The sequence below is a fragment of the Mixophyes fleayi genome, chromosome 1 (assembly GCF_038048845.1).
Source record: "Mixophyes fleayi isolate aMixFle1 chromosome 1, aMixFle1.hap1, whole genome shotgun sequence".
Classification (NCBI taxonomy): domain Eukaryota; kingdom Metazoa; phylum Chordata; class Amphibia; order Anura; family Limnodynastidae; genus Mixophyes; species Mixophyes fleayi.
This window is the reverse complement of record NC_134402.1, coordinates 13,373,599-13,388,897: the sequence shown is the minus strand read 5'-3', so window position 1 is coordinate 13,388,897 and position 15,299 is coordinate 13,373,599. Positions and strand designations below refer to the sequence as shown.

At 44.1% G+C, this 15,299-nt stretch overlaps 1 protein-coding gene across 1 annotated transcript in view; it reads left to right on the top strand.

Moving 5' to 3' along the window:
- The window catches only part of LOC142142292 (vomeronasal type-2 receptor 26-like), a 70,465-nt gene extending 59,927 nt beyond the window's left edge, over positions 1-10,538 (top strand). The window contains exon 6 of the mRNA XM_075203972.1: positions 9,646-10,538. Within this exon, the coding sequence (XP_075060073.1) occupies positions 9,646-10,538 (893 nt within the window). The remainder of the gene's footprint in view (positions 1-9,645) is intronic.
- Positions 10,539-15,299: the final 4,761 nt, after the last annotated feature.

Here is a 15,299-nt window from a genome sequence, read left to right as displayed (position 1 = left end):
TTTGTTATGAAGGGGGATGAGGGGTGGGGTACAGAGGTGAAACTGTGGACCTTAATACAATTTTGAGGGTTCAGATTAAAATTATTATTTATATGTGGGGAAGTAAGTACTTTAGGAATATAATGATGGCTGAATGGCAGCAAATCAGGAGCAGGGAATTCATTTATGTTCTGTCTGTGAGTGACACTGTGTCTGTAAAATGGATGAGGGAAATTTAGGGACAGAATTCTCTGTTTATGTTTATGAAGGGGAGGAAGGAGTGAACTCAGTGTTCCCTGTCTGTAAACAATATGTATGTATGAGAAGACCAGAAAAGAATGGGATGCAATTGCTCTTACTTACTTAGCTCTTCACTGCTGCATGAATGGTGCACGGTCATACAATACTGATAGGTGGAATTCCTGGTATCCAAGAAACTAGAACATAGTTATGTGCTGGTCTATTTCTATAAAGAAAACAACAAAATAATGATACTTAATAAAAGCCAAGTCTGTATTATTTTGTTGACCTTTTACTTGATAAAGTCACCTTTATCAAATAAACCATCATTTAGTTCAGTAAATTCAGTTCCCACAATGCACCACAAAGTGTCCCTGGAACGGCCATGAAGACACCCTGCAGTGATGTATCTTCAAGGATTGGAAAATGAATGATGTTCATTACCGTATTTCAGTACTGTACTACCTAGAAATGAGCACAGCAGATCAATGCAAAAAATGTGTGGTGGCACATGCTGGGAAATTGAAGTCCACACTATATTACAAGGATGAAAACAAGGAGGAAAAAGAATAAACTGTGTGTTGATGTCTCCCTTTCACGCACCAAAACTCCTTTGTAAGTTCTTATTCACCTTACTTATGTTGCTACTATAAAATAACCATATGGACACACATTTAAATGTGGCAAAGGTGATAATAAAATTATATCTATGGTGGCAGTGAAAGCAAAGCAGTCAGCTAAGCTACTTGCAAAACCAAAACAGTGGAAGGTCCAATTACACTCTGGTCCCAGGATATGAGCCTTTATGATTGGCATGGTGTAAATATGGCGTCGAAGTAACTACTCCCCTTTTGGACTCGACAATGACATGCCCACACAAAGCAAGTCAAGGGATCTTCCACACAAAAGGACCAAGAGTCAGGTTAGTTCAAAAGGGTGAGAGACCTATTCAGCGGTAGCACTGAACTAATTAGTTGCTGACGGCAAGGCTCTCCCGCCTAGAAGCTGTGATCCTTTAACAGACTCACAATCCGCTACCAAGTGACCTTACTAGTGAACCCAATCTCTGATTAACCTGCTCTATGAAGATCCATATCCCTTTTGTACATTAAGTGACCCCATCAGGCCTATACAAGTGTTTCTGTGCTACCATTATCAAGGGGTGGTCGATGACAATACCTGCTAGTGAGATGATGACATGCCCCGTGGACATGTTATTTTTTTCTAATGTTCTCAATAAAAGTAACAAGCAGCTACACCCTGGGTTCTCGAGGCAAGAGTGGCCAAAGAAACCGGGAAGCAGCCTATGGATTATTATTATTATTATTATTATTAGTAATTTTTAATTATAAGGCACCACAAGGCTTCCGCAGCGCCGTACAGGGACAAACAAATTACAATACAATGGGAGACAGCACAGTACAGTAAGCACAGTAACTCAGTAAGCTCAATGCACAGCTAGAGAGGGCGGGGAAGGAGGAGGGAGGATCCGCAAATGACGGGGCCCAAGAAGGAGGGCACGGAAGACAGGGAGACCCCCAGGGGGGAGGAGGGAGCGAGAGTGGACGTGGGGTGGAGGACCCACGAGGAGGAGGGCTAAGTAGCTGGAGAGCTGAGTTAGAAGTGGTGGAAACAGGAGGAGAGATGGCACTGCTCAGAGGAGCGTACAATCTAAGGGGAGGGGTGGACAGACAGAGAGACGCAGGGGAGAGAGGGAGAGTAAGGGGACGGAGGCAGAAGATAAGGTAGGAAGTTAAGTGGGAGACAGAAAGGCTTTAAGAAAAAGGTGGGTTTTTAGGGCCTGTTTGAAACTGGACAGATTAGGGGAAGTTCTGATGGAGGGAGGGAGCTTGTTCCATTGGAGGGGGGCAGCACGGGCGAAGTCTTGGATACGCGCATGGGAGGAAGTTATAAGGGGAGATGAGAGGCGACGGTCAGAGGCAGAACGGAGAGGGCGGGATGGAGCATAAATAGAGAGGAGGGTGGAGATGTAGGGCGCAGTGGAGTTGGCGAGGGTCTTGTAGGTGAGTGTGAGGAGCTTAAAGAGCATTCTGAAGGGGAATGGGAGCCAGTGAAGGGCTAGGTAGAGGAGGGAGACAGAAAAGGAGCGGCGAGAAAGGAAAATAAGCCTAGCGGCAGCGTTAAGAACAGATCGAAGGGGATCGAGATGAGAGTGGGGGAGGCCAGTGAGGAGGAGGTTGCAGTAGTCCAGGCGGGAGATGATCAGAGAGTGGATAAAGCATTTGGTGGCATCTTGGGAGAGGAAGGGCCGAATGCGAGCGATGTTACGCAGCTGGAAGCGGCAGAATTTAGCAAGAGAGAGGATGTGGGGGCCAAAGGAGAGAGAGGAGTCGAGGATGACACCAAGGCAGTGAAGTTGGGGGACAGGGGAGATAGAGGTGTTATCGACAGTGATGGAGAGGTCAGAAGGGGATGAGGTATGAGAGGGAGGAAAAACTATGAGCTCAGTTTTGGCAAGGTTAAGTTTGAGGAATTGAGAGGACATCCAGGAGGAGATGGCAGAGAGGCAGACGGACACCCTAGAGAAGAGGGAGAGAGATCAGGAGAGGAGAGGTATAGTTAAGTGTCGACAGCGTAAAGGTGTAAGCTGAAGCTGAAGGAGCTGATGAGTTCACCCAGGGAGGAGGTGTATAGAGAGAAGAGTAAGGGTCCCAGAACAGAGCCCTGAGGGACCCCGACTGGAAGGGTGGACGGGGGGGAGAAAGACCCAGAGATGGTGACAGAGAAGGATCGGTGAGTAGGGTAAGAGGTGAACCAGGACAGGACTGGGCCGGAGAGGCCGAAAGACTGGAGGGTGTGAAGGAGGAGGGGGTGGTCAATGGTGTTGAAGGCTGCAGAGAGGTCAAGGAGGATGAGAAGGGAGAAGTGGCCCCAGGCTTTAGCAGAGAGGAGGTCATTGGTGACTTTAGCCAGGGCAGTTTTAGTGGAGTGGAGGGGGCGGAAACCAGACTGGAGAGGATCAAGGAGGGAGTATTCAGAAAGGTAGGAGGTGAGACGGCTGCAGACGAGCCTCTCGAGAATTTTGGAGGCAAAAGGGAGAAGAGATATGGGGCGATAGTTCAAGAGAGAAGTGGGGTCGAGATTAGGTTTCTTAAGAATGGGGGATACAAGAGCATGTTTGAAGGAGGAGGGGAAGATGCCAGTGGAGAAGAAGAGATTAAAGAGGTGAGCGAGGTGGGAGCAGGTGGTGGGGGAAAGGGAGCGAACAAGGTGGGAGGGGATGGGATCCAGGGGACAGGTAGTGGGGAGGAGGATGAAATGAGAGAGCGGACTTCCTCGCCGGTGGTGTGGCGGAAGGAGTGGAGGGGAAGGTGGTTGGGGGGAGAACGGAAGAGTGGGAGGGGTGGAAGAGAGAGTGGAGGAGGAGATTTCAAGTCGGATGGCCTCGATTTTAGAGGAGATTTTAGATTAGACTTTATATACTTCCTATAGGCTTCAGACTTCCTTCGACCCAGTGATTGAATCACCTGAATAGTAGCGTCTCTTTCAGCTGCAGCGGTAGCTGCCCCAATCCTGAAGGAATGGGTGCCTTAGAGAGCTGGGTCTAAACCCCCATGCACCAGGGAGTTCATGAGCAGCGCATTAAATTGGAATTTTATCAGGTGGGATCAACCACATGACCCGTCCCTAGGGGTGAACCCCAGCCGATTGTGAACAGAGGGTGACTGGGCATATGGCTATGTCTTCTTGAGTGGGCAGGGTAATCCACTGCCCTCTACCTCATTGATCAGTTTTAGAACACATTAATTTACAAGCAATATGTGTGGAAGAAATGACTATACTTAGCCAGCAATATGATGGAGCCTCTGGACTCCGCCACCAGTTCACTATCCCCAAAAGCCCCATGGAAGGCAAGCAAAAAAGTAGCACTAAATAACAGGGTTTTGTATTTGCCACCTATCAACTGCTTCATAATGCCAGTGCTTATTGGCATACAAATATCCACCCCTCAGGATGCATACATGCCCACCCGTTAAGGGCCTTCGATTTGCGGATTCACTTGTGGGATTCTACAATCTTGTGGAGGAACACCATGAAGAAAATACCCACCAATGTGGAGGCCATAGATGTCTTAGTAGAACCCCCTTGGTATCTATCCCACATAAAAGCAAATATTTTATCTTTCTGACCTGAAGTACTAGGAGCCCGCAAACCCAAATAGAGCACATATCTTTGCCAGGCCACTCGATAAGCTTTCCTGATAGACACGTCCACCCACGCCTCCACGAGTCCCATTATGCCAGCTCGACCATCTGCTAAACATAAGAAGAATAGGGTATTCCCGTGAATTGTGCAGTAGGGGCAAGTTCCCAAAAGCGGTACCATTTAAAACATGAGAGGGCATCGAAAAATCCATTATCCGTGCTGGGGATGTGACAAGCCTGAAAATATAGATCCTGTTCTCGGCACCATAGTATGACAAGTCACAATAGCTCACAGCAGGCATTGAAGTGGCACTCTGGTGGTTGATCACCTGTACCACCCCTATATTATTTCACCAGAACACTACATTCCAGGCCGCATGGCGGTGGAACCACGATTCGATGGATACAGCGACAGGGAATCAATCCAGAGCCAGCGGGTTTAGAACTAAACCTCTGTGGCACCATGAGACTAGCCAGGGGACAGTTTACCATTCTCCTTGTAAGAATGCCCCAAAGCCATTGGCCTTGGATGCATCTGTCTGAAATCCCAATGATATTTTAGAGACTGGAGGGGTAGGCCATATGCGGAGTCTGTTAAAATTCTGCAAGAATTGCAACCAAATCTTCAGTTTCCCTTTTATCTTGGCCATCATGAGCAATTGGAGCTTTCTATAAAATATCCTGGCCATAGGGGTAACCCTACAGGCAAAACTGAAGGATCCTAACAGTGACTGCATCTGACGCAGGGAGCTAGTGGGAGAGTTAATCATGTCTTCAATCAAGTGCTTAAGATTCCTAATTTTGTCGCTGGACAACCGACAGCATCCTGTGTTGGTGTCCACTTCAATGCCGTGAAGCGATAGGCAGGGTAGTGGCCCCTCAGCCTTATCGTGGGCAACATGGACTCCCACAATCAAAAACAAACCTTGTGCGGCATAAAGTGTGTCCGAGCAAACCGAGAAAGCAACGGGACCTATAAACAAGAAATCGTCCAGGTAGTATGCGATCATGGAATAGCTCGTTCCTGCTTGTATACACCAATGCAGAAGGGAGCTAACCCTTCCGAAATAGGCGCACAAGACTGAGGAACACATCGGAGGCACCTATCGATATAGACACCGTCTGTCATTCGAAAACCCATACACCAAAACGAATACACATGTAAACGGAGCAGCCAGAAAGTAGATTCTATATCAAGCTTAGCTAACAGCGCCCCCTCCAGTATCTTCTCCCATGGAATAGGGTGTATTTGAAAGACTGATATACCACCGTGCACTGGCTTGGCTCTATGGCATCATTAACTGATCCCTCAGCAGATGAGCCAAGTGTTGCATCAAACGGTACTTGCACGCTGCCTTTTTTGGGACCACCCTTCAGGGGAGACAACTAAATCCGGGATTGTTGGGTGAGTGAAAGGACCAGTCATACATCCCAGGCACTTTCTGCTTTGTCCACCAACATCTCAGGGAGTAGAGAGGTGGACCGAAGGGTCTATGCGGAGAACGACTGCACCACCTCAGTGATGGGCAGACGAGAGCTGTAGTGAAAGCCCTACTCCCACGTGCACCCACCTGCATTTTCAGTGGAGAAGAACCTTTTTAAGCATTGGCCCGTGACCTCTGCTGGGGTCTGTCGGATCCTTTGAGCACTCCCCTGTTTAGGGACAAAACCAGGGGCAGGGTGGAACCCCACTCTCTGACTGGTGAAAATGTGAGTGGGTGGGCTGGATTCTGGCAAAGGGATAAATGGCATTATTGTCCCTGGTGGTGGAATGTTGTGGGGGGGTCCCACTGCTAAGCAAATGTCTCATTTAAATGGGGTGGTAACCCACTCTCCCCTAATGCGAGGTGGCATGGTGGAGAGGAGCCAATTGCCGTGAAGGGGGCTGCTCATCCCGATACACCGGAAAGAGTGGAGGATAGGAAAGGGGATCCCCTCCCTACCACTCTCTGTCCAGCTCTACTTAATGCCCTGAGCTGGGCGTAATTGCCGCCGTGCACTGTTTGCGTCCCTAGTCACCATAGCTCACCTTAAGCTTCCGCACTTTAAAAGGAGAAAAGGAGAATGGCACGGTCGCTGCCAGGCATTTGGCATCAGGCATTTCAGGTTCAGTGTGAGTGACCAGGTCAATCAAGGGGGTGGGGCAGGAAAACGGCTGCCTTGTGGTGAAGGGAAGTCATCTGAAAATCTGGTGAGGGGGGCACATTAATCCTGGGGTGAGACATGGGAATGAAGGGTGGAAAAGGTGAATGTGACAGGGAATTGATGAGTGTTTTCGGTGTTGAATGAGCTGGGGAGCGCTGCAGGGAACAGAGAAGAGGAGAAAAAATAACAAAAGAAGAAGAGAGACAGGGGCTGGAGAATGTCAGAAATAAAAGAAATATCACAAAGGGATAGTAAAATGAGGAATGAGACTGTAAGGATCAGCAAGATACTAATGTGGAGATGTTGCCAATAGCAAGCAATCAGATTCTAGCTGTCATTTTGTAGAATTCACTAAATAAATTAAATCTACAAACTGATTGGTTGCTATAGGCAACATCTCCACTTTTTCAAACCCGCAGTTTAGTAAATATACCCCTAAGCCTGAAAAACTCCTAGGTCTGATTCCTATTCAGTGCAGAAAATTGAGAGCGACATACACTGAGGGGAATTTATACAGGAAAATCTGGGACCCTCCCTGTGGATTTTATTGGCTGGTAAGCAGTGGACGTAACCCCAAATGAATAAATGCACGACTTTCACACATACACATGATTTTACCTGTGTTTGGTTTATGGCCTCTCTTGTCATAAACAGTGTTAGGTGCTTGCACAGTGTAATTACTGTAAATAGAGAGGCATAGCAGAAATATGCCAGGATTGGGCAGCATGGTGGCTAAGTGGTTAACACATCTGCCTCACAGCGCTGGGGTCATGAGTTCAATTCCCAACCATGACCTTATCTGTGTGGAGCTTATATGCTCTCCCCGTGTTTGTGTGGGTTTCATCCAGGTGCTCCGGTTTCCTCCCACAGGCCAAAAACATACTAGTAGTTTAATTGGCTGATATCAAAATTGACCCTAGTCTCTTTTTCTCTGTCTGTGTGTATAAGTGTGGGACTGATGTGAATGTGTGTACAGCGCTGCAGAATCAGTGGCACTATATAAATAAACGGTGATGATGATGATGATGAAATGCCAAAGAAAAGGAAATATGTCATTGATGGGTTGTGGGGGCAACAACATTTTTCTTAGGGTCACGTGAGGGGTTAATTTTTGAATTAATGTCACCTGTTTCTCCATTAAATACATTTATTAGGATGCTATTAATATCTACAGAACATAAAAAAAAAATCATTTTTATAGTTGCTCCTGATTGCAAACACATGTTCTAACATACATACAAGAGTGTCATCACTACTGATCCGAACTTAGACTAGCCCTATAGCTGGAGCAAGAGTTATGGCAGAAAAACAAGTAACTTTGAGACTCTCAAAGCTTGATTTGGATGTGGTTGAGTTGAGTTTAGCACACCCCTGCTGTACATTGACTATGGCAAAATGACCGTTCCCAGTCCCATTCACTACCCAAAACCGTAGGCTTAAGTTAGTGTCCTTTGCATTCACAGATGCAGCGGGCAGGGCTGTGTTCATGGACAAATCGGCAGATCCATTTCTCAATGAATCAGGCCCTATATGTTTTGGCAATCTGGTTGTCACGGAAAGTGGAACAGAGCAGAAAGGATATTTTGCACACCACCTCAACAAAATAAACTTGCCTTATGAAGAACTGAACTTCACTCATTTGCTTAATGAAGAAAATATATATACAAACTCATATACATATATATATATATATATATATATATACATGCAAATCTGCAGAGAGAATACAGGTTCACAGGTGAAGCACATGGGTGTGATTAATTTCTGGTTTAGTAGTTAGTCCTGGGGAGGAACAATAAATATCTAATTTTGCGTCGTGGGCAGGGCGACAGATGCTGAACTAGTAGGCCGGTCACTAGGGAGGCGACTGACTGTTTAGCCAGAAGCAGGTTAGCTGGAAATGTTTGTTTGACTGCTGGAACAGCATCTCATGCTGACTGTACCATTCTGAATACAGTGCATCAAATTGGTTCAGCAACTCTGTGCAAGGATCATATGTTTGTTGTCCTTATCACAATATATATACTGTGTGTATGTTACTGTGACGAAACGAGTGTGATAACCTGTAACCATTCTGTTTCTCACATAATGTGGATTATAGCATGTACTTTTTGTAGCCATTGCTTTTGTTTCCCAGCTCACCAGACTACAACTGCTTTGTCTAATTTCATGTGGTTAAGGGGACATTGTAGCTCAGTGTAAATATTTATATTGTGTACTGCATATTGATGACGTGGCAGTGAAGTAGTTATTCATTGTCTTTAAAGTGAAGCCAGGGGGTTATGGGTAGGGATAAGGTTGAAAGATACTGGCGGCGCTAAACTAATTAGTGTCCATTGTTCTCAGAAGACTATTCCAGACAGGCCATCTAGCAGGGGAGATTCTGCGGAAGGACAGCTCATCTTCACTCCCCACTCCAACCCCCCCCCAGTCCAGCACTGACCAATGGTTAAGAAGAATAGACTCAGGGGTTTGCCTAGGCAGGGGAAAATACTGTGAAAATTTGATCCTAGATAGAAGGAGCCACTCTAAGGGTGAGGGGTGTTCATTCTGGGATTTCATTAATGGAAGGTGCAAGATCTGGTTTTGAGTTGTCATTCACTACTAGAGTCTACATATGCAGCTGAGAGAGATCCATGGGTCTTCACGTCTGGATAGCCAGATGACTAACTCCTTAAGCTAGTGGGGTAAGGGACAGATGATGTGGTAAACCTGCCTGGCATTTAGTTACTGTGTGTACATAGTAATCTAGTGTTGTTTTATTACAATAAATGTACTGTTGTACTTTTCTAACTGTATTTGCCTGAGTGACTATACGAATCCTAGAAGGTACTGGGTAGACTTCCATGGCCTAGGAAGGAGGGTACCCGTGGGTGGCCAGCCAGTGTACAGCGGATAGCATTGGGCCAGATAAACCCGGTATCTTCACACTTACATAAATAAATCTAAAAAATACATTGGTTACTCATATGTAGACTCACAAATGTCCAGAAACAATAGCTGCCAAATAAAAATCTAGAGATTCTGCCGAGGAGAGTAGAGAAATAAATAAATAAGGATAGAGAATGAGGACAACATTGCTACTAACATATTTTGCATCATTTTTGTTTTCTAGATAATGAAAATTGTGTGAAATGCATTGATAATGAATGGCCTAATGACGCAAAAGACAAATGCATAGCCAAAGTACAAGAGTTTTTTTCATATGAAACAGATCCTATAGCTTCAGTTTTTTCTGTCATGGCTGTACTATTTTCTGTTATAACTGTCTTCATAACTGGAATATTTATTTCATTTTTGAACAGTCAAATTGTCCGAGCTAATAATCGCAACCTTAGCTTTATCCTCCTCCTCTCTCTTAAGTTGAGTTTTTTGTGTATATTTTTATTCCTTGGTCGCCCAGTACATATAACCTGCATGCTGCGACAAATCTTCTTCGGAATCATATTTACTGTCGCTGTGTCTTCCATCCTTGCCAAGACTATCATGGTTTGCATCGCTTTTAAAGCCACGAGCCCCGGAAGCTACTGGAGAAAGTGGATAGGAGTCAAACTACCAAATTGTCTAGTGTTGATCTGCTCATCTGTCCAGGTCCTGAATGGTATAATTTGGTTATCAGTTTCTCCTCCATTTCAAGAGTTTAACATGAACACATATCCTGGGAAGATCATCATTCAGTGTAATGAAGGTTCTGTGTTGGCCTTTTATTTCATGTTGGGTTATATGGGATTTCTGTCAGCTGTAAGTTTTTTTCTGGCTTTCATGGTGAGGACATTACCTGAAATTTTTAATGAGGCCAAATACATCACCTTCAGCATGTTGGTGTTCTGCAGTGTTTGGATCTGCGCCATCCCAGCCTATCTGAGCAGTAAGGGGAAAAATATGGTCATTGTAGAGGTTTTTGCTATATTAGCTTCATGTATTGGAATATTAGGCTGCATATTTTTCCCTAAATGCTACAATATACTGATGAGACCTGAAATGAACAGAAAAGAACTTTTGTGTTGAGAAAAAAATGCCCCGTAATATTAACTGAAATCCTTTAACAGATGCCTAATCACCTTTTTTGTCTTTTATAATATATATATATATATATATACAGCCAAAATGAGGATGTAGCAATTTTCATTTCAACATTTTGTAAATGCAGTTTGAGACCAATGATTAATTCCTTCATTTGGAAGTCATATATCTCCTAATGTGGATTCCTCTATTATGTTTTATTAGTGTCATTATTTAACATCTACACTCTAAATTGCTATGTTATTTTTTTATATACATTCTTATGGAAATCTAATGTTATTAATGGAATTTCCACTTTTTCCTAACGGATAACACTGATGAATAAAACACATTAATATTATACTCACAAATGGTTATAAGGAATGTAAATGTTATAAAATGTATGGTATATTGTTATGGAGCAAATTTATCAACTTAAAAATGAACTATAATACTGATTGGAATAACGCTTTCAATAAAAAACAAATGGAAATGTGTAGTATATGTGAAGTACTTTACAGTTCTGCAGAGGTAGACGTTTGGAGTTTGTTATAAGATTGGTATTTATTTCATGTACCTAATTGTCATATTTTGTATTATGTAAAATACATAACACAAACGTAAAAGATTCAGCGGCTGCTATTCCTATCCTATCAAAGTGGTCAGCGTGTTTATTAAAAATTAAAAACCGGACTCATTGCTTTTCCTCCTTCTAAATCTTCTCCCCACCTTGAACTCTCTATCACTGTTAACTACATCACCATCTCTTGTTTTCCCCAACTCCGCTGCCTAGGTGTTATCTTTGACTTCTCCCTCTCTTTTACCTCTCACTTTCAAACTCTTGCTCAATCCTTTTGTTTCCAACTATCCAACATTGCACGCATCTGACTCTTTCGACCTCAGGATGCCACCAAAACCATAATTCATGGGCAGCACAGTGGCCTAGTGGTTAGCACTTCTGCCTCAAAGCACTGGGGTCATGAGTTTGATTCCCGACCATGGCCTTATCTGTGTGGAGTTTGTATGTTCTCCCTGTGTTTGCGTGGGTTTCCTCCAGGTGCTCCGGGTCCTCCGATTTCCTTCCACACTTCAAAAACATACTGGTATGTTAATTGGCTGCTATCAAAATTGACCCTAGTCTCTGTCTGTCTGTCTGTATCTGTGTGTGAGTATGTGTCCATATTAGGTAATTTAGATTGTAACCTCCAATAGGGCAGGGACTGATGAGAATGAGTTCTCTGTACAGCGCTGTGGAATTAGTGGCGATATATAAATAAATGATGATGATGATGATGATTAATTCATGCATTAATCATTTCCTGTCTTGATTAATGCAATCTTCTCATTTCCGACCTCTCCTGCACCCATCTTGCCTCCTTTCACTCCATACTCAATGTGGCTACGAGACTTGTCTTCCTTTCAAACTTTTTCTCTTCTGCCTACCCTCTCTGACTTGCCCTACATTGGCTCTGGCTCCCCTTCCTCTACAAAATCCTCACCTATAAGGCCCTCTCCCACTCCACTGCCCATTAAATCTCCAACATCCTCTCCATTCACACTCCTTCCCGTTCTCTGCATTCAGCCAATGACCATTGCCTTTCCTCCACTCTGAGGAGGAGAGGCAATGCAATGCAATTCAATGCCAGAATTCAAGATTTCTCCCAGGCTGCCCCTCTCCACTGGAATGATGTCCCATGCTCTATCTGACTATCCCCTAATCTGTGATCATTCAAACGGGCACTTAAAACTCACTTTTTTCTCATAGCCTACCAGCCATCTACCTAACCATCTTCCATACATCCATACATGCTTATCTCCTCACCTCTCTCCATACACGCTCCTCTTCAGCATGATCCCCTCCACTGACTTCCCACTTGTGCCTGCAGTCTGTTTTCCCTCCCTTTAGTGTGTTACAAGCAGGGTCCTCTTTCCTCTATACCACTTCTCCTCCAACTTCACTGTACTAGCTATGCTTGGAACTATTGGAGTCTTGGTTTTACTTGTTCTGTTTTATCCAGTATGGTTAACTGTTTATATTCTGTACGGCGCTGCAGAAACCTTGTGGTGTAATAATAAGTATAAGAATAATGACTACACTATAACGGACTACAAGGATAAAGCCATATTCTTCATTGCACAAAGAAATGATCAGGAAACCAGTTGTGCTTTCTGCAAACTGGGAGCCAGTTTAAAAACAAAAAAATTGAATCCAAAGTGTGTCTTACAGGCCAAAAGCGCAGCCTGGTCATGCTAGTTAAATCAACCATCCTAAAGTGTAAAGTGAATGTAGTAGGCCCCTGATGATTAAATGTTTACAAACATGTCAGGATACATTAGTACGGTATCATTATTCAAAGGTGGCTTAGAGGATGGCACAGATGAACTGCAGGTTGAGCTGCTATTGATAAGAACACTTCTTTATTTACTGTATCAGTAATCTGAAGAAATGGAATTCCTGATCTCAATAAAGGAGACTGTCCATTCCAGAGCTTATCCTGTAAAAATTGACAACGTGAAAGATTTGATTTTGTTGGTTATAGAAATAGTCTGGGACAGTCAGAAAATAGGATATACAATACTTTATAATGGCATAGAATTGTGCCAACATCAACAGTAGATGTTTGGAATTCTGGATCAGAAAGCAAACTAGCAGTCTGAGAGGATTCCCCCTTTGAGGTGGCAGAACAGGAATCCCCACCTGGGATGGCAGGACAGAAGGGATTAAGCTTGGATGGAGCAGATAGCTCAGATTCAAACTGAGCACATCTCTCTGGGTGCCCGGATTGGCACAATTGGCAGAAAGGCCGGAGTGGGCACACTTGGCAAACAGCCCGGAGAGGGCATATAACTCGGAGTGGACAGCACAATGAGGCACCTCTGACCGGATAATGCCATGAGACATCTGTGTCTGGAGGGACAGTGCCCTCTTCGGAGAAAGCTGGAAGGACAGCACCCTCTCCGGAGAAGGTTTAGAAAATAATCCCAACCTGAATTTGTTATCCGGATCTAGAGAACATTTGGGGTTACACAAAGGGGATTTGGGTCAACGCAGCGGGTACTGCACAAGGAAATGCTCTGGGCTGGGCTGTCACAGAAAAGGCATAGATGATTAACCCTTCTGTGCGTGCGTTTCTCCTCAGACAAAGAGGGACATGGTTGGCCTCCCAGTTTGGACTTCTCAGTAGCAGGGACACAGGCATTAAAATAAGTGCAGCACAATTAATATCTTTATAACAAAGAAAAGTATCTGGAGGATGGAGAGAACTGTTTAAGCAACTCATGTAATAATGTAGACACCATTGTTATTTGTAGACGAAGTAGTAAACACTGAGTTCATAAATCAAAACACTAGAAATCCCTGTTCTAAAACAGGGAGCGTGCAAATCGCAGGATCTAATTTGTTTGGGCTAGTTTGTATGTTACGGATTCCCAGTGAGAAAATCATGGACTGTGTAGTAGCGCTTGAAAACAGAATATCTGTATTACAATGGATGACACAGGTATAACTGTTAGACAGCTAGCATAAGTCCAAAGAAACAGCAGGTAGTAAATGCAAGGTTCAATGGGATAAATAACAGATAACTGCTGAATGAAGTAGATATTGTGCAACTCTGCACAATCTCAGAAGATAAGAAATCAGGACACCAGGTTTAACATTGAAGCTGAAGGTGCTGGAAGCCAGGATACAATAGGTGACTGTAGGCGCAGAATAGTAGGGTTACCAGGATCAGCAGAGGACCTGGAGATCAGGTGCAACAGGTTAACTGCAGGTTTGTCAGGATAGCTAGTTTAAATGGAAAGATGGAGATGCTGGATATCAGCTACAACAGTTTAACTTTGGGTCCAGGAACAGACAAGAGGAAGGTCAGGCAAGCCCGGATCAGAAGTTGGTAGATCAACAAACAATACAAGGGACTAGACAGGAGCAAGGTCAAATGAAACTGAGGTCTGAGTCACAAGCAAGGATGCAAAACTTTAGAACAAACAGAAGTCAGATAATCAGGAACAAATCACAGGCGTATCAGAGAGAGACCAGCAGCAGGGACAAATGAACTGGCATTGGCCTGTTGGGAAAGGCAGTCTTAAAAAGACCAGAGGGTAAATGTATGATACTCCGGTTTCTTAAACTCCCACGAGTTCGGCGAGATGACAGTTAAAATTTAAAGTGGCGCTGCCTTGTAAAGGGAAACTTGCCTTTACAAGGCAGCGCCGCTTTAAATTTTAGCTGTCACCTCGCCGAACTCGCGGGAGTTGAAGAAACCGGAGTATCATACATTTACCGCCAGGTCATGATCCAGATCAGATGATGAGGGCTTAACCCCTGTCCAGAGGTCCTGCAAGTCTAATTGAGAAATAAAGACAGAGTTCTAACACAGTAAGAAGCTGAGGACATTAGATGGACACCGGCATCAATAGACATTTAGACAAGTAGATAGACAAAGCTAGGCTGAACTCAGAATAAAAGTATTTAAAGACCACACACACACACTATATTAAGAACATTAGAGGGCTATCCATCATTGACAGTCAAGCTAGAGTAAGAAGCAGAAGTCATTAGATGGACAGAGGATACAGTAGACATTTAACAGATTATGATAAACCAATATAAAATGGTGCAATATGGAATTGTCCTTTGATCACCCACCCACCCCTACTCTGAAAAGGACATGCACATAGTTTAACAAACCAAGCACTTCAGAGAAAGGTATTTCCACTTCTGTGGCTGAAGTGCTTGATTTGCTTGGGCCCCTACAAAAGTGAACATTT